General features: G+C 43.2%; 1 protein-coding gene across 3 annotated transcripts in view; it reads right to left on the bottom strand.

The window, feature by feature from the left end:
- Window positions 1-18946, bottom strand: part of dnhd1 (dynein heavy chain domain 1) — a 56596-nt gene that overhangs the window by 10042 nt on the left and 27608 nt on the right. For all 3 annotated transcript variants that reach the window (XM_061983852.1, XM_061983850.1, XM_061983851.1), the window contains 12 exons: window positions 17488-18907; window positions 13420-13507; window positions 13190-13301; window positions 12920-13109; window positions 12698-12800; window positions 12416-12544; window positions 12124-12315; window positions 5006-5425; window positions 4375-4801; window positions 4164-4271; window positions 814-990; window positions 556-734 (listed from right to left, as the gene is read on the bottom strand). In XM_061983852.1, coding sequence (XP_061839836.1) covers window positions 556-734; window positions 814-990; window positions 4164-4271; window positions 4375-4801; window positions 5006-5425; window positions 12124-12315; window positions 12416-12544; window positions 12698-12800; window positions 12920-13109; window positions 13190-13301; window positions 13420-13507; window positions 17488-18907 — 3545 coding nt within the window. The remainder of the gene's footprint in view (window positions 1-555; window positions 735-813; window positions 991-4163; window positions 4272-4374; window positions 4802-5005; window positions 5426-12123; window positions 12316-12415; window positions 12545-12697; window positions 12801-12919; window positions 13110-13189; window positions 13302-13419; window positions 13508-17487; window positions 18908-18946) is intronic.

The following is an 18946-nucleotide window of genomic DNA, read 5'->3' as shown; positions in this document are numbered from 1 at the left end:
TGTCTTTATCACAATTTCCGGGTTTAAATTGGATTCCAAAGATGACCAACTGGTAGGATTATGTCCTCATCCTTCTAATATTATATTGAAGGGCATTATTTATAAACTTTCACGAGCTCCGAGGCGAGAAAACCGCTCACCACCCGATTATGTCAATATAGCAGCACAAGCTACTTAGCCCTCTGTGATCACGGGGCCGCTAAAAAAAGTTTGCCTGCATCAGCACTTATAATAACATTATCACTAAAACTTCAGGTCACAAAATGTAAATGGAATATTGTTGACGGTTTTAGTACGGTTATTTAAAGGGCTTCATGGGCAGAATAACTGCCATTGACTCCATTGAAAGCAGACTTTTATTTATTTAAGTACATTTATTTATAAGGGAGAATGCATTAAAAAATACATCTGTCTTCTTGTCTCTCATAATGATTGTGAAAGATTGGGGGGGGAAAAAAAGTTTCCTTTTAAGTCAGTGGATTTTATAGTAAAAGGCTTGTTTCCCCTTAAGGCTGTGCGATGAATACCTGTCATCTAAATACCTGGCAGACTCACCTCCTCTGTGGCCAGTTTCCTCTGAAGCAGCTGCTTGTCATTCTGTGTCCGCAGGTGTTGAATCAGCATCTCTTTGAACTCCGACTGCAGTAGCTGTGTCAGCATGAGCTCCTGGATCTGATCCGAGCTTGGCGAGAGGTCAACCACGAACACCTCAGTCAGTATGGACGGATGGACGACTGAGCAGAAACAAAGCACAATTAGGCTTAGGTTTGGTTGGGTAGCTCATTTAAAAATTCTCCAGTTATTCTTTCCTACCATTGCTAAGCAGTCGGGCAGGTAGGTGGGTGCTGAGGAAGAGGCAGAACTCTGGGTGTGTCTGATGGGGAGTCTGTTTCAACCCAGGAGGGCAACAACCACCGGGACGGCAGAGGTTAGCGAGGAAATGTGGACTGGCTGCTGCACGTTCTACATGAGTAACCAGGACTTTCCAACCTGCAAAAAGAAAGGTTTGGCCTAAGTCACCTTGAACCTAATTACAAAACACATCTCAAGCAGTATCTCTCAAAAGTAAGTACACGCCTTACATTTTAGTGAAGTGAAGTATATTTATATAGCGCTTTTCTCTAGTGATTTAAAATGCTTTTACATAAACCCAATATCTAAATTACATTTAAACCAGTGTGGGTGGCACTGGAAGCAGGTGGGGGAAGTGTAATGCCCAAGGACACAACTGCAGTGACTAGGATTGAACCTAGAACCCTCAAGTTGCTGGCACAGCCACTCTACCAACCGAGCTATACCGCCCCTTTTAGCAACAAGGGACAGTACTTTAGAAAGGAAGCTAGGCAATTACTTAAAGGGGACCTATGATGATCATAGTTTTCCTCTTTTCTGACCTATGAATATTGTTACAATGTTGGATACTCCTGTTAAACAAAGCGAAGCATGAAATCATAAAGTTCATGCATTTGGGTGTGAGATTGCACAGTTTTAGTTACCGCTGAACGCTGTGTGTTTTTCAGTCTTTTTTCAACAGCGGGCCCATTTGTGACATCACAGATTGACTGACATACTTATGTGGGCATCCCAGTACTAAACACTTCCGTGTTACAGAGACTAGTACAAAGTTGAATTACTGGCTAATCTCCAATTTAAAAGACAGCACTATTGCGACATATACAACGTGGTTTGAGGAGAGAAGGTGGGTTAAGTTATTTTCATCCAATTGTGGCATGCACACAATAACACAGCTTTTTTTAAATATAGCATTGTGTGCCACACAAGGTATACCAAATGTTGTGACCGGTTAATCTATATATTGTTTAAAGTTTATTTTGGACTGTGTCAGAAAAAAATAGGGGATATGTTTGTCTTTAAAATACAAATTTAAAGAGTACATTTTCAAAAGATACATTCTAATACTTTAAGACAGGGTGGGCGTGGAGGGCCTCCACACACGAACAGTTTGCACACAGACTCAGAAAGCCGTTTAAAAATGTGACTGTGTAACAAAATTTACACCAAAGCATATCCTATTCATATTATCTCGACCACAGGGAGGTGTGTTAAATGTAGATTAGAATCATCAAAGGTCTCCTTTGAGAGTTGTACAGCTTTTTTGTCCTCTGAAAATAAGTCAACTCAGCCATTATTGTCAACGGTACATTGATGGCAACACTACATTAACTTCATCTTCCTCAACTTTTCATCTTGGGAGGTGTGTTTGGGCCATTTATTATATTGGAAAACTGCCAAGCAGCCTAATTTCTTCAAAATGTTACAGTACATGTTGGAAATCATGTTTCCCACGATAAATTGCGGCACTCATGCATCCCCAGACCATGACCACCTTGCTTGAATGTAGGCCAGAGACAATTACTTTCCACTGATTTGTATTGCCAGCTATTTAGACAATAATGGCTCTTACGGAAGCACACTGACTACTCTAAAGCAGTGATGTTTTAATTTGATTGTATTGCCCCTGAGAAATACTGGATAAAATATGGTTGATAAAATTAACTGTATTAAATTTTGCAAAATACTGTAAAAAATGTTAATATGAATAGAGAGATTTGTCTGCCTCACAACACGAAGCCCCTGGGTTCGATCCTGTGCTCGGGATCTCTCTGTGTGGAGTTTGCATGTTCTCCCCGTGACTGCGTGGGTTTCCTCCGGGTACTCCGGCTTCCTCCCACCTCCAAAGACATGCACCTGGGGATAGGTTGATTGGCAACACTAAATTGGCCCTCGTGTGTGAATGTGAGTGTGAATGTTGTCTGTCTATCTGTGTTGGCCCTGTGATGAGGTGGCAACTTGTCCAGGGTGTACCCTGCTTTCCGCCCGATTGTAGCTGAGATAGGCTCCAGCGCCACCCGCAACGCCGAAGGGAATAAGCGGTAGAAAATGGATGGATGGATTCACACTGCTGATGGCACTCGTGCAATTACAGCATTGAAATTGTACTGCCTGGTGGAATGGTGGCTTAAAGAGGAACTTAATTTTGTATTTATTTTGAAGATGATTCAAAATTCCTAAGTGAGACAGGAACACATGTCTTTCTATTTTTTGTGCATTATAAAAAAATTGCAATCGTACAAAATACGCTAGCAAGAGGCGGCTAACAATGCACAAAATGGTAATTTGATGTATTCCGCCTATAAAGCCATCTAAAAACATCCAAAAACCTCAAACAACTTTTTATATACAGAACATGCTGTAAGTATATATGTATTATAGTACCAGACACATTCATATTACCTTGTAATATTTACTGTATTTTAGTCATTTAAAGCATTGAATTTCAAAGTTGACCAACTTCCCAGCTTTTACCTCTAAAGGCTTAGTGGCCACATGCGTGGACAGCACCTTTTAGCTCTTATTTCCAAAATTGTGTACACTACTGAATTGGGGTCTTATGGCCGCTTATGTGGACACTTATACTGTTATCTGGTGGTGTCAGAAGAGTATAACATACAATAGAATTTGGGGGGAAAAAAAAGTGTAAAAATTAAAATTAGCATGTATATACATGTTTGTGTGCTTATGGACTATAAGTACATCACATCAAAAGATGATTCTTAGTTTTTATTCTAATTAGGGTCCAATAAGCCCAAATAGCAAAGATAAATAAAAAAAGCATGTAAACAAACAGCTTGGGCCTTAAGAGGTTAAGGACACAACCTTCTATAATACAGGTTCAAGGCATGATTTAATACCGAGCATTACCTTTCACCAAGTCAGAGGTAAGGCAGCAGCAGCAGCTCAGTAGGTCAAGAGCTGCAGTCGCTACCTTACCTTCGAGAGCAAGGTGCCGTGTTACTAAAAATAGTTCCTCTGTGTCGACTCTTACTGTATAATAATGCTGCGAATACTTGGTTAAAATGCAGGTCATCACATGTAAATCAAGTATTGTTGGCAGTTTTTGGATGTTATTAGAGGGCTTTATGGGAAGAAAAGATTAACCCTATTAGCTACATTGTTGGCTGTATTGTACTTGCCGTTTTTACAATTTAGACTGCACAAATAACGACAACTACGTGTGTTGTTGTCACAAATAAAGATTTTGAGTGATGGACAAAATAAAATGAAAAAAAGGGCAGTTCCTCTTTCAGTAAAGATTAACACTATTTTTTTATGTATAGTATGTTTAATTACTGTTAACAAACCTTTCTCAGCAGCCAGGCTCAACTGAAACAGCAGCCTTGGATCATCAGCACTAATCACCATTTCGCACTCTAACTCTTTCCCAAGAATGGCATCGTCTCCTGTTTCGCCTGTGAAACACATCGATTTTGCTTTGTTATGTTTCTTCAGTATTATTAATTAAAGTTGCTCCAGCAGAGAAACGTACTGGTTAAAAATGGGCAAAACACGAACCTGTGAGGACCCCATTTTCAGAGTTGATCTCTAGATGATGCTGTGTATCAGCCAATAGTGGCCAGTGTTTAACCCAGTTCCTCCTGCAGCCCCACAGCAGCAGCTTCATCATCAATCTGGTGGATGAGGTCTCGTGCAGTGGCCACTCATTTTTCATCCCCAACACCCGACACAGAGGCAGCCGCAGCGTTTCAGAGAGAGCGACCGGAAAACTGGCGTCGGATTCGGGAGGTGTGATGTTAGTGGAGGTGAACATAGAGCTTCTAGGGTCTTTGGGGTTTGTGTCGATACTTCCTGTCTGACACAGCTCCCTCCACTTGCTCAGCAATTCAGTGCGTACATCAGCCGCAAAGGGACCTAAATATGAGATAATAGCAGCCAGGATGACAGCATCTCCTGGTATTCTTTGCCTCTGCAGCAGTGATTCCTAAAAATAAAAAGAGAAACAATTTAGTACCATAAATCCTCTGAATAACATTTCAGTTAACTGTTGTATGTTATATATAACAAGCTTTCACAGTTCAGAAATAACAGGCTCTCCCCAATCATTAAATCAACGACAATTACCAGGAATTTGGATAAATACATTTAGGGCTATAATTACAGCATTTAGTTTTCAGCTCAGTGTTACCTGAGCTGCAGCTCTCCACACTTTAGTGTGCCTCTCTAACAACTCTACAGCGTTAGCAGCATTCCTCTTCAAGTCCTCAGCTCTGTGTAACAGCACCAGTTGCTCGTCCAACACCTTTTGCACAGGCTGCAGCTGAAGACCAAGATTTTCAAGACGACATTTTATGTCCTCCATGTAACTCTTGATACGTTTCAGTCGAGATTGCGCTGCCTTCAGCAGCCCATCTAGCTGCTTCCTGACCATCAGCTGGTACCTCATTCGGCCACATCTGTACACGGCCAGAACCCAGCGGGACAGAGTCTCGCAGGCCCTGCTCACCTCCCGAACAAACTCTGGCACAAACATGGGGCTTGAAATTAACTGACCAAGTTGCTCCATCTGCTCGTCTGTAATGCTGTAGAAGTCAAACAATTCCAAGCACTGAGGGAAAACAAAGAGTAGGATTATTCTAAGTAATAAGCATAAAAAGTGCATTTAAAAAGAACATTTTATTTTTGACGCTATATGTTTTATGATGCCTTAAGCATGTGAGCCATCAATCGAAACATCGACTCAACTATAAGTTGAAGCTGTGTGTATTTGCTACTTCGGGTGTTTTGTCAAAATGATCTGTTTCGTCGAAAAGAGTCAGTTACCATTCCTGTTTAAACGCTGAAGAAAACAAAAATGTAGGCTACCATTATTTGCTTCAATGTGAACTTCCTCACGCTGCAAGTGACTACATGCTTACTGGTCAGAGAACACAATGAAATAAATAGAATTTAAAAGTTCCCTGTTAGTTGGTACAGTAAAACACAACTTGGAAACAAACAAACGTTATTATTATATATTTGATCCATGGTGGTGAAGGAGCTGAGCCGGAAGGCAATGCTCTCAAGTTACCGGTCGATCAACGTTCCCATCCTCCCCTATGGTCATGAGCTTTGGGTTATGACCGAAAGGACAAGATCACGGGTACAAGCGGCCGAAATGAGTTTCCTCCGCCGGGTGGCGGGGCTCTCCCTTAGAGATAGGGTGAGAAGCTCTGCCATCCGGGGGGAGCTCAAAGTAAAGCCGCTGCTCCTCCACATCGAGAAGAGCCAGATGAGGTGGTTCGGGCATCTGGTCAGGATGCCACCCGAACGCCTCCCTAGGGAGGTGTTTAGGGCACGTCCGACCGGTAGGAGGCCACGGGGAAGACTCAGGACACGTTGGGAAGACTATGTCTCCCGGCTAGCCTGGGAACGCCTCGGGATCCCCCGGGAAGAGCTGGACGAAGTGGCTGGGGAGAGGAAAGTCTGGGCTTCCCTGCTTAAGCTGCTGCCCCCCGCGACCCGACCTCGGATAAGCGGAAGAAGATGGATGAATGGAACTATATATTATTGTTTATTGTGAGCGAACTGTGGTGCTGAATTTCCCCCAGGGATCAATAAAGTACTTTCTATTCTATTCAATTATATTACTGTGTTGCGTTTTGGACGCGTGGCTGTGATGGTTGTGTGCTATCAAATGCAGAAGGACAAGCAGGAGCAGCGTGCAGGTAGGAGTGTGTTTTAATTATTTGAAGCAGGACAAAAATACAAAAACTCAGACTCTAATAAAGCATGGGTTCAAAAACCAAAATAGTTGCCAAGGGTGAAAAGCGAGAAAGTCTATAACAAGGAAAATACTTCATTAAGCGTGGTGAAAACAAGACTAAACGTAAATGTCGCGTAGAGCGAGCATTGATCCAGCGACTTGTGCTGGGTGACTGAAAAATATAAAGGAGAGTGATTAACCGAAACAGCGGTGGCAACACTAATTATTAAACAAGGGCAGGTGTGGAGAATTAGTGTCCATGGAAACCAAAAGTAAACGAAAGGAAAGAGGGTAGAGCACGGAAACGGACTAACATAGGAAAAAAAGCCACAAAACATAAATCAAGCCAAGACCCGGGCAACGGTCTGATCACATTAATCAAGTTGTTACAAAAATGGGCTTAAACATTGCTACCATCAGGAAGTGTATTACTTATCTACCCCCTGTCCGTTGCAGACAGGTAGTACAAACGTTGGTGTTGTGTAGGGATGTCCCGATCCAGGTTTTTGCACTTCCGATCCGATACCGATACTGACCGATACCGATACTGACTGATACTGGCCTATCCGAGCATGTATTAAAGTTTAAAGTTATTTAGCCTACTTAGTTGTCAGAATCATGTTGAAAAGGGTTTTAGTACTCTTGATAACAACTAGCCAGCTGAATTAGGGGAGTTTGAATAATACACAATGGTTGGTCACAAGAAACTGACCTGTTTATTCAAGGATAAACACAAAATAGACAAAATTATACATGACAAACAGAAATGGCATCATTGAAACTAGGGCTGGGCGATATGGCCTTTTTTTAATATTGCGATATTTTAAGGCCATATTGCGATACACGATATATATCTCGATATTTTGCCTCAGCCTTGAATGAACACTTGATGCATATAATCACAGCAGTATGATGATTCTATGTGTTTTGATTGATTGATTGAGACTTTTATTAGTAGGTTGCACAGTGAAGTACATATTCCGTACAATTGACCACTAAATGGTAACACCCGAATAAGTTTTTCAACTTGTTTAAGTCGGGGTCCACTTAAATTGATTCATGATACAGATATATACTATCAGATATATACTATCATCATAATACAGTCATCACACAAGATAATCACATTGAATTATTTACATTATTTATAATCCGGGGTGTGGAGGGGGGCGCCTGATGTAAGTGTCAAAAAGACAGGCAAAAGAGTTTGATATGAGAATAAATCTAAAGTTAAAATATAGGGTAGAAATGCACCCATTTGCAGAAAATGTAGTCTTGATTTTCAAAATGTTCTTTCAATGCTTGCATGTCTATATTAAAACATTCTTCTTCATACTGCATTAATATATGCTACTTTTAAACTTTCATGCAGAGAAGGAAATCACAACTAAACAAATCACAATTTTTTTCATACGGTGTTGATGTGGAAATTTTTGCCTCGGCATTTTGATGGTGTGGACGTGTGGCACCGAATGGAGATAAGCGTCTCGACAGACGTCACAATATTTAAACAATGATGAGGAAAACTGTTTTCTCTGTCGTGTCCGTGTGTCAAAAATTGTTATGCGCTTATTTTTTTATTTGATTTTGTGCGTGGCATAGATTTGCCGTGCGCAGAGGACGTTTGAGCAGGCGCACACCTTAGCGGCTGCGCTAGCATCACAGCTAACGTTAGCCATGCTGCTACCTCTCTGCTCGGGAAGGGCGTGTACGTATGTGACGTATGACGTGACAGTATGTGACGTGTGTAAGAAGTTGCGCTTGCTGTCTGTGAGAAGGAGACAGAAGAAGGAGTGGGAAGAGCCTGTAGTGCAATGCCAGCAGCTAAAAGCAACTGCGTGAGAATCCACAGACCTGTAGATGTGTTGAAGGTGTGCTGGAAAATGCGGAACGGAAATAGGGAGCAGCAGAAAAGTGGAATGTATTATTTAAATCTGTGCGTTGGAAAACACGGACCGGAGTTTTTTTTAAACTGCATATGGATCGGCATTTTCCCATGCCAAGCCGATACGCATTTTTTGGCAAATATCGGCGGCCGATCCGATCCAAATATCGGATCGGGACATCCCTAGTGTTGTGTCATCTTGACTATTGCAGCGTAATTTGGTCCTCTGAACCTAAGTGTGAGTTACAAAAATGTAAAATTATCCAAAACAGAGCAGCACGACTTGCTCTTGGTTGTAGTTATAGTTAGTGTTGACCATACGCACAAGAGCCTTAAATTGGCGAAAGTTAACAGGTTTTCAAAAAAACCTATTGTTATTCATAAGAAATGTTATTTTTACCCATTGTCCTACAGATATTGCTAGTCACATTGGTTATAGTTCTGACATTCATAGGTACGGCACCAGAACCTCATCTCAAGGACTACTCGCATTGCCATGCCCAAGAACCAATGCCATGAAAGTCACTGAACTGTATAGGGCTATTACTTTGTGGAATACTCTTCCTTTGCATATAATAAATACCCCTAGTAAGGTAGGATTCAAAAGACTTCTAAAGATTTATCTGCGTTGAGATGCTGTTTTCATTCATTGTTTTTGACTTTGCCTTGGTTCTAACTGTATATTTTATTGTTTTGTAACTATACAGGTATTGCATTGTGATAATGTAGGTATTGTTATTATATTATGATTGTATCTTGAGTATGTTATTGTAACTTATATTTTAATGAGAACCTCAGGAAGACTACCCTACCGCTGATGTGTCGGCTAATGGGGATCCTAAATAAACAATTAAACGGGCCATGACACTATGTCTAGAGGGTAGACAATGCTGTTAAGTTTCTCTGTCTAAATGAGTGGAGAATACAGACACTTTGAGGCCTGATTCAGCTGACCTGATTATAAACTAGTTTGAGAGGAATGTTTTTATGTTATTCATAAGACTACTGTACTTTTCAGTTTTGTAAATATTGACTCTCGTGTGTGAAGTCCTACTTGACATTAAATTCAGTTTAAGAATTAGGCCATCAAGTTAAGAGTGTGTGACGGATACTTTTTATCTTTATATTACTTGTCTTTTTTTATTTCCCTTTTAAGAGATTAACATCTTAGTGTGGTTAAGAGCTACAAGCAGGAGCTTAGTCTTCAGGTGGGACACCAAAGGTTAACAGGTGTGAAGGTAGAGGCCTGACAAAGTGCAATCTTCTTGTCCAGGTTGTAGTTGGACACACATGTCCTCATTTACTAAAGGTTTGCGTGTACTAAAACAAGTGCAAACCTGATAGTAGACACTGATCTACTAAACATGCGCAAAGTGGATTGTGTCACAAGTGAGCAGAATAAGGCGTGTGTGGTATTTGGATCTTAATAATCAGGCCTTTACTGTAGCTAAAAACTAATTCTATGAAGAAGGCAATGCTATTTCTGCATTAATACAGAAAAATAGTGCTGGAGCATGATGGAGCAGCTTGTACACGATGCCCCCTTCACATTTAGGATTGCCCCTTCATATATGCCTGCCTAGCTCCGGCCCTGTTATAAATACACAAACTATATTGAAAGTAGTGCTTGAGCTCTGCACTCTTTTCCCCATCACAAGTCAGTAGGGGGTTCTTGTTTCTTTGGTTTCGAGCGAACGACAGCGGGTTGAAATTGTGAACTGCGTGCTCTGGGATTTTGCAGACAGGCTGAAAAAAAAGAAATGGTCGGGCATCACGAAGAAGGTGAAGAAGTAGATGGATGCACATCGCCAAAACAGACCAACATTTGAAAAGATAGTCGCTGCAACTGGCTCGGTGGGTGTCCCCTTCCTCCCTCACTGCTGTGTGTCCCTCCCAAAGCCCACTGCTCAGTGGCAGCGGACGACATCCCTGCGACTGACAACCATCCGTCGATATGATACGTAAAGCTTTAGTAGAGTGGGTGACTGATTACCCCCAATATAAATATAATTCATGTAATTTACAACAAAATGTATTCATACAGTAGCATGCTCACATCCAGATTAGCGTTTCATATAAAGATTACCATATTTTTCAGACTATAAGATGCTAATTTTTACCCTGCTTTTTTAAATTTATTTATTTTTATTCAATTTTTTTTGTCCTGTCCAGCTACTCAGGCAAATAATATTGTTGATGTAGATGCCCATATCGGCTGTACATATTTACTTTACAAAAGAGAAGTGTGGGATACTTCTCTTGTTGCCTTATTTGTATTTGACTTTGTTAAATGGATTTATATTATTATTTGGCGCACCCGGGCCAAAGCAGGAGAGGATAGAAAGAGAAAAAAAGGAAGACAGAGGGGGAAATTGTGGGGACAACAGGGAGATAAGACAGAGAGACAACAACAACAACAACAGAACAGCATCAGCAAAAACGATATGTACAAATATGATAGTAAAAGTGAAAGCAGAGAAGCAGTCAGAGAAGTAACTATCAACACAGAAATGACAATGAACATTATTATACTACAAATGGAGCAATACAAATACCAATAGCACTATTGATAATGAATAATAACAACAATTACCTCTATCATCAAGAATACAATTGTTTCAAATGCAACAATACATCTATGTAATGATAAGTTGAAATACAAAAGAAAGCAGAAAAATGGAGGGGAAGAAAAAGAAGCGAACAGTATTAACCTTGTAGATTGTTATATTAAGAATAGGTTAAGCGTTGTCAGTGTGTTACCCAGTTTCCCCTAGGACAACAACGTTAATATATGTTTGATGAAACGTGATTATATGTGTGACTATATGTATGTATACAGTATGTGCTTGCATATGTACAGTATGTGTATATGCATGTTTGTACATATATATACAGAAAAGTGTGTCTGTGAAGCATTAGGTTGGCGTGAAACACCGCACACTTCAGAAAACCACTCTCAGTAACTACAGTTGGTCGCTACATCTGTAAGTGCAAGCTAAAACTCTACTATGCAAAGCCAAAGCCATTTATCAACAACACCCTGGGCTTGAGCTCATCTAAGATGGACTGATGCAAAGTGGAAAAGTGTTCTGTAGTCTGACGAGTCCACATTTCAAATTGTTTTTGGAAACTGTGGACGTCGTGTCCTCAGATCAAAGAGGAAAAGAACCATCCGGACTGTTATAGGCGCAAAGTTCAAAATCCAGCATCTGTGATGGTATGGTATGCCTGTAGTCCAGACCTGTCTCCCATTCAAAATGTGTGGCGCAGTATGAAGCGTCCAATACCACAACGGAGACTTCGGACTGTTGAACCACTTAAGCTGTACATAAAGAAATAATGGGAAAGAATTCCACCTGAAAGGCTTCAAAAAACGGTCTCCTCCGTTCCCAAACGTTTACTGAGTGTTGTTAAAAGGAAAGGCGATGTAACACAGTGGTAAAACTGCCCCTGTGCCAACTTTTTTGCAATGTGTTGCTGCCATTAAATTCTAAGTCAATGATTGTTTGCAAAACAAAATTAAGGTTCTCAGTTCAAACATTAAATATGTTGTCTTTGCAGAAAGGATTTGCACATCATTGTATTCTGAATGTTATTTACGCTTTACACAACGTGCCAACTTCACTGGTTTTGGGTTGTGTATTTGTTGTTTAAAAAAAAAAAAAAAAAAAGGTACCTTATACAAGTTGCACTGCCCAAAAAGTCTTTTTGCACTGGGCCAGCCAGGTGGACAGTCAAAGAGCAAGCAAACAGCATCCATGACTAGCACCACTCCCTCAGGTGGGTCTCTATAGTGGCGCACCTCCTCTAGTTCTAATGGGTCCAGACTTTCCAGCACACCGACGGCTGCCAAGAAAAACGGTCTCAGCTGAGGAGAGAGAGGGAAAATATTTTTTTCTTTGAACTAGCATTGTGTCAGTGTAAACAGATATTTTAATTTGTTCCTCTTTAATGTGCTATTTCTTCACCACATGATCAGATTCAAGTATCCTGGCCTCGAGAATCTGTATTTTTGTCTCCTGTGCAGCACGTTTCTTAAGAGCTTTCTTAAGTAAGCTCTTCTGATGGTCTATAGCTCGTAGGAGATCACTGACATGCTGCAACGAGTAATAGAAGATGGTAAAATTCCAATATGTAAAATGTTGACGTGTAATACACTGAAGAAACATTCCAAAACAGGAGAATGGCATACATGTGTATGTTTCATAAATATTATATAGTCTGCTATGCTTAAAGTCTGAAAACAGTACCTGCTTTATCTCAGCAGCCTTTCCCTGAATTCTAACTAAATCCTGTTCGCACTTCATGTCGATTTTGTCCAGATTATCCAAATGATATAGACCAGCGTTGAGTCTATGTATAGAACATATTTATTATAGATTTTACAGATCAGAAGACATTAAACTGTGACAGGTAATTGCTTGTCAACTATTCTTCTAACTAATGTATATTTGTATTTAAAAATAATCTACCTGTTGGTTCGATCGTCCAAGTCATTGTGGAGGACTTTGCAGATGTAAGCAAAGTGTGACATGAACTCCGTATATGTATAAGGGCTGAAAGGCTGTGCCATTAGAAGGACAGACGCATACTGATATGCCGACTGATGGATACCTGCCATTGCTGCAGCCAGGCCAGCCTGTGAGGAACCTTGTATGGTGACTGAATTAACGGGGAAATACACAATTTTCTTATAGTTATTGGTTGTTAACACAATTGAGTAAATATTTGGTCTGACCTACCATTTTGGCCAATTTTTGTCAGGCACTGAGCAGCAACTTCTGCTAAAGACTGGTTGTACCAAGGATGGTACAACTCGACACAGCAGAGGCCTAGTGCTTTGGTCATTTGTGCCTAGATGGTAAAATGCAGACAGCATTGGTTAGAACTCTGTTCGTGGCCCCACAAGACAGTCCACACAATACGTATTTAACATAAAAATATTCAATTGCAAGTGTAGCAACTTAGAAACCTTGCATTCCAGGTTCCCACTGTTAGCTGATGTAACAAAAGGCATCAACAGAAATACATGCACGTCTCTGAGGTTTTGACACAAGCACCTTGGTTTAAAAAGAAAAACAATACAGTTCAAGAAAACAAGAAACAATGTGGTTCCCACTAAGTACAAAATCAAATGTTAAGATAAATCAGATAGCCCAAAAGTGATAGAATGTTGAGTTTAAAATGTTCTGTAATAAGATTCCTCAACAGTAAAACAAAGGGTTCAAACCATAATTATCAAGAATAAAAATTGGGATCATAGCCATAGAGCTGAAGCCAAGAGAAAAAGTGTGATGATAAGGAAACTTTACTGTGACATTGAAGAAGGGTGCTTGCTGTTGTGTATAATATGAGCAATACTGTATTTAAATATAACACGGCTTAATTAATTTCGACTCCTCTCTGAGCTGCCACCTTATCGTGGTAGAGGAGTTTGCGTGTCCCAATGATCCTAGGAGCTATGTTGTCCGGGGACTTTCATGCCCCCTGGTAGGGTCTCCCAAGACAAACCAGTCTTAGGTGAGGGATCAGACAAAGAACAGCTCGAAGACTTCAATGGGAATACAAAAACAGAGACTCCGATTTCCATCGCCTGGACGCGGGTCACCGGGGCCCCCCTCTGGAGCCAGGCCCGGAGTTGGGGCACGATGGCGAGCGCCTGGTGGCCGGGCACAGCCCGAAGAGGCAACGTGGGTCCCCACTCCAATGGGCTCACCACTCATGGGAGGGGCCATAGAGGTCGGGTGCGTTGTGAGCTGGGCGGAAGCCGAAGGCAGGGCACTTGGCGGTCCGATCCTCGGCTACATAAGCTAGCTTTTGGGATGTAGAATGTCACCTCGCTGGAGGGGAAGGAGCCTGAGCTAGTGCGCGAGGTGGGGAAGTTCCGGCTGGATATAGTCGGACTCACTTCGACGCACAGGAAGGGCTCTGGAACCAGTTCTCTCGAGAGGGGCTGGACTGTCTTCCACACTGGCGTTGCACGCAGTGAGAGGCGACGGGCTGGGGTAGCAATTCTTGTTTCCCCCCCCCGGCTCAAAGCCTGCACGTTGGCGTTCAACCCGGTGGACGAGAGGGTAGCTTCCATCCGCCTTCGGGTGGGGTGACGGGTCCTGACTGTTGTTTGTGCTTACGCCCAAAACAGCAGTTCAGAGTACCCACCCTTTTTGGATACACTCGAGGGAGTACTGGAAAGTGCTCCCCCGGGTGATTCCCTTGTCCTACTGGGTGACTTCAACGCTCATGTTGGCAACGACAGTGAAACCTGGAGAGGCGTGATTGGGAAGAATGACCGCCCGGATCTGAACCCGATTGGTGTTTTGTTATTGGACTTTTGTGCTCGTCACAGATTGTCCATAACAAACACCATGTTCAAACATAAGGGTGTCCATATGTGCACTTGGCACCAGGACACCCTAGGCCGCAGTTCCATGATCGACTTTGTAGTTGTGTCATCGGATTTGCGGCCTCATGTTTTGGGCACTCGGGTGAAGAGAGGGGCGGAGCTTTCTACCAATCACCACCTGGTGGTGAGTTGGCTGCGATGGTGGGGGAGTATGCCGGACAGACCTGGCAGGCCCAAACGCATTGTGAGGGTCTGTTGGGAACGTCTAGCAGAGTCTCCTGTCAGAGAGAGTTTCAATTCCCACCTCCGGAAGAACTTTGAACATGTCACGAGGGAGGTGCTGGACATTGAGTTCGAGTGGATTATGTTCCGCACCTCTATTGTCGAGGTGGCTGATTGGAGCTGTGGCTGCAAGGTAGTTGGTGCCTGTCGTGACGGTAATCCTAGAACCCGTTGGTGGACACCAGCGGTGAGGGATGCCGTCAAGCTGAAGAAAGAGTCCTATCGGGTTCTTTTGGCTCATAGGACAACGGAGGCAGCGGACAGGTACCGACAGGCCAAGCGGTGTGCGGCTTCAGGGGTCGCAGAGGCAAAAACTCGGACATGGGAGGAGTTTAAGGAAGCCATGGAAAACGACTTCTGAACAGCTTCGAAGCGATTCTGGACCACCATCCGCCGCCTCAGGAAGGGGAAGCAGTGCACTGTCAACACCGTGTATGGTGAGGATGGTGTTCTGCTGACCTCGACTGCGGATGTTGTGGATCGGTGGAGGGAATACTTCGAAGACCTCCTCAATCCCACCAACATGTATTCCTATGAGGAAGCAGTGCCTGGGGAATCTGCGGTGGGCTCTCCTATTTCTGAGGCTGAGGTTGCTGAGGTAGTTAAAAAGCTCCTCGGTGGCAAGGCCCCGGGGGGTGGATGAGACCCGCCCGGAGTTTCTTAAGGCTCTGGATGCTGTGGGGCTGTCTTGGTTGACAAGACTCTGCAGCACCGCGTGGACATCGGGGGCGGTACCTCTGGATTGGCAGACCGGGGTGGTGGATCCTCTCTTTAAGAAGGGGAACCCGAGGGTGTGTTTCAACTATCGTGGGATCACACTCCTCAGCCTTCCTGGTAAGGTCTATTCAGGTGTACTGGAGAGGAGGCTACGCCGGATAGTCGAATCTCGGATTCAGGAGGAACAGTGTGGTTTTCGTCCTGGTCGTGAAACTGTGGACAAGCTCTATACTCTCGGCAGGGTCCTTGAGGGTGCATGGGAATTTGCCCAACCAGTCTACATGTGCTTTGTGGACTCGGAAAAGGCATTCGACCGTGTCCCTCGGGAAGTCCTGTGGGGAGTGCTGAGAGAGTATGGAGTATCAGAATGTCTGATTGTGGCGGTCCGCTTCCTGTACGATCAGTGTCAGAGCTTGGTCCGCATTGCCGGCAGTAAGTCGAACACGTTTCCAGTGAGGGTTGTACTCCGCCAAGGCTGCCCTTTGTCACTGATTCTGTTCATAACATTTATGGACAGAATTTCTAGGCGCAGTCAGGGCGTTGAGGAGATCCGGTTTGGTGGCTGCAGGATTAGGTCTCTGCTTTTTGCAGATCATGTGGTCCTGATGGCTTCATCTGGCCAGGATCTTCAGCTCTCACTGGATCGGTTCACAGCCGAGTGTGAAGCGACTGGGATGAGAATTAGCACCTCCAAGTCCGAGTCCATGGTTCTCACCCGGAAATGGGTGGACTGCCATTTCCAGGTTGGGGAGGAGACCCTGCCCCATGTGGAGGAGTTCAAGTAGCTGGGAGTCTTGTTCACGAGTGAGGGAAGAGTGGATCGTAAAATCGACAGGCAGATTGGTGCGGCGTCTTCAGTAATGCGGACGTTGTATCGATCCGTTGTGGTGAAGAAGGAGCTGAGCCGGAAGACAAAGCTCTCAATTTACCGGTCGATCTACGTTCCCATCCTCACCTATGGTAATGAGCTTTGGGTTATGACCGAAAGGACAAGATCACGAGAACAAGAGGCCGAAATGAGTTTCCTCCGCCGGGTGGCGGGGCTCTCCCTTTGAGATAGGGTGAGAAGCTCTGCCATCGGGAGGGAGCTCAAAGTAAAGCCGCTGCTCCTCCACATCGAAAGGAGCCAGATGAGGTGGTTCGGGCATCTGGTCAAGATGCCACCCGAACGCCTCCCTAGGGAAGTGTTTAGGGCATGTCCGACCGGTAGGAGGCCACGGGGAAGACCCAGGACATGTTGGGAAGACTATGTCTCCCGGCTGGCCTGGGAACGCCTCGGAATCCCCCGGGAATAGCTGGACAAAGTGGCTGAGGAGAGGGAAGTCTGGGCTTCCCTGCTTAGGCTGCTGCCCCCGCGACCCAACCTCGGATAAGCGGAAGAAGATGGGTGGAATGAATTTTGATCATATCTACAAAAAGCCAGTGTCGCTCTTCAAAATCTTCTCATTTATTATCTATTATCTTTCAAGTCATTTTAAAGAGTAAGTCGTTTTACATTTTGTTTTTAAGTTGTATTAAACAACAGTAAACTTCATTTTAAATATCCTTATCAGTTTGTATGACTTTCAAGGTTCACTGTAAATACAAACTAATTGCAGGATTCAATATCTAATGTACAGAATTCAACTCTTGCTTATCCACTGTAATTACAAAGTAATTGCACAATTCAATATGGAACATATAGAATTCAACTCTTACTTGTCAAAAATCCAGCTGTCCAAGAGGAATTTTGTTGTTTTATTCACAGCAGTCACCCGAGAAACAAGCTGAGTTAGCTCTTGGTCTGTGTAGAGCCCCGGGTAGGCTCTGAGGGCCACAAGTAGCTCATCCCTGACAGAGGAACTTATATTCTCATGGACCAGGATGACAGTATTAACTTCACTGACCCGAGTTAGATTCCCAGCGTCTTTTAAAATTGTATGCAACTCATTCTCGTTCCCGGCGTGTACCTCCATCAAGTGACAGCTCGTGACACAGGCAGCTAGACGCACAGTGGTCTTACGTCCTGTGCTTCTGCCTGAGGCCATTAGCACTCCGTGACCTCCAGGTATCAACAGAGCCCTGATGATATGCAGCAGCTGATGCATCCTTTGTCTGTGCACAACATATTGTGATGTAAAGTTGAAATCAACTTCCTGCTCTTTGTTGTCTCCTTTTATGTCTATAAATGCAGACACATGCTGCACAAGTGAATTGATATCCCGTGGCTGATAACAACGCTTACAATTGAATATAGTATTGTCAGAAAGCTGTGGGCCATATGCAAGATTTGTAGCAACTTTTTGCAAGTGCTGAAGAAACTGGGCTTGTCGTCTTTGGAATTTGCAGGGATTTTTTTCCAAAAGAGACAAAAACGGTTCTGTTGACGCAGATGGGTCTGGTTTTGGAGATGGGTCTAACTTTGTTGTGTCTTGTGTGGAACTTTGCAAAAAGACAGTGTCGAGGTAGGAGTCATCGAGCAACTGCAATGTAAAGTGCACAGTAGCCTCCTTGGTAATTAGTGACAAAAGTGCTTTGTTTTCGTCCTCTGAGCTAATCCGGTCACCAAATGTTCGTATGCACTCGTGTACCCACAGATGCACAATGTTAAGCTCTGTTGCTACAGGTTCTTGAGGGATCGAGGAACACTTGGATTTTAATTTTGGGTCTTGCAATTCCGTTTTTGGAAGATCAGGCTGCCACAAGCACAGTCCCTGGAACACTTTTTGCAGGTCATTATGGGAAAACAAAAAATATGGCTTATGTGGTGTGGGTTGGAAATGGTCGCAAACATCCTCAAACAAGTGTTTTGTGGCTCTGATGATACAATCTAACATGTCAGTCACACTTGGGATAAAGGAAAAATCCCTGAGCCAGAGTTTTAGCTGAGGTGAATGAATGGACAAGATCAACTCAGTAGTTAAACTTGGAAGTACAAAGATGGAGAACAAACGTGACAGCCTGGAGCATATCACGTTAACGTGGGGATTGTCCAGTTCAAATATGCAACAGGTGGCCAAGTAGGTAATTGTCCCAGGACTAAGAACCTTGAATTGGGCAGTATCACATGAAATAACCCCTGATTTTGAAATACTTTGTCGTAGAGTCTCCAAGATCCTGGAAATCTTCCCAGTCACATCTATTAACAAAACATCAAATTAAAATTCTATAGATTCCC

The sequence above is a fragment of the Nerophis lumbriciformis genome, linkage group LG25, assembly GCF_033978685.3.
Source record: "Nerophis lumbriciformis linkage group LG25, RoL_Nlum_v2.1, whole genome shotgun sequence".
Lineage (NCBI taxonomy): Eukaryota > Metazoa > Chordata > Actinopteri > Syngnathiformes > Syngnathidae > Nerophis > Nerophis lumbriciformis.
The sequence above is the reverse complement of the archived record's forward strand: the minus strand, read 5'-3'. Positions and strand labels throughout refer to the sequence as shown.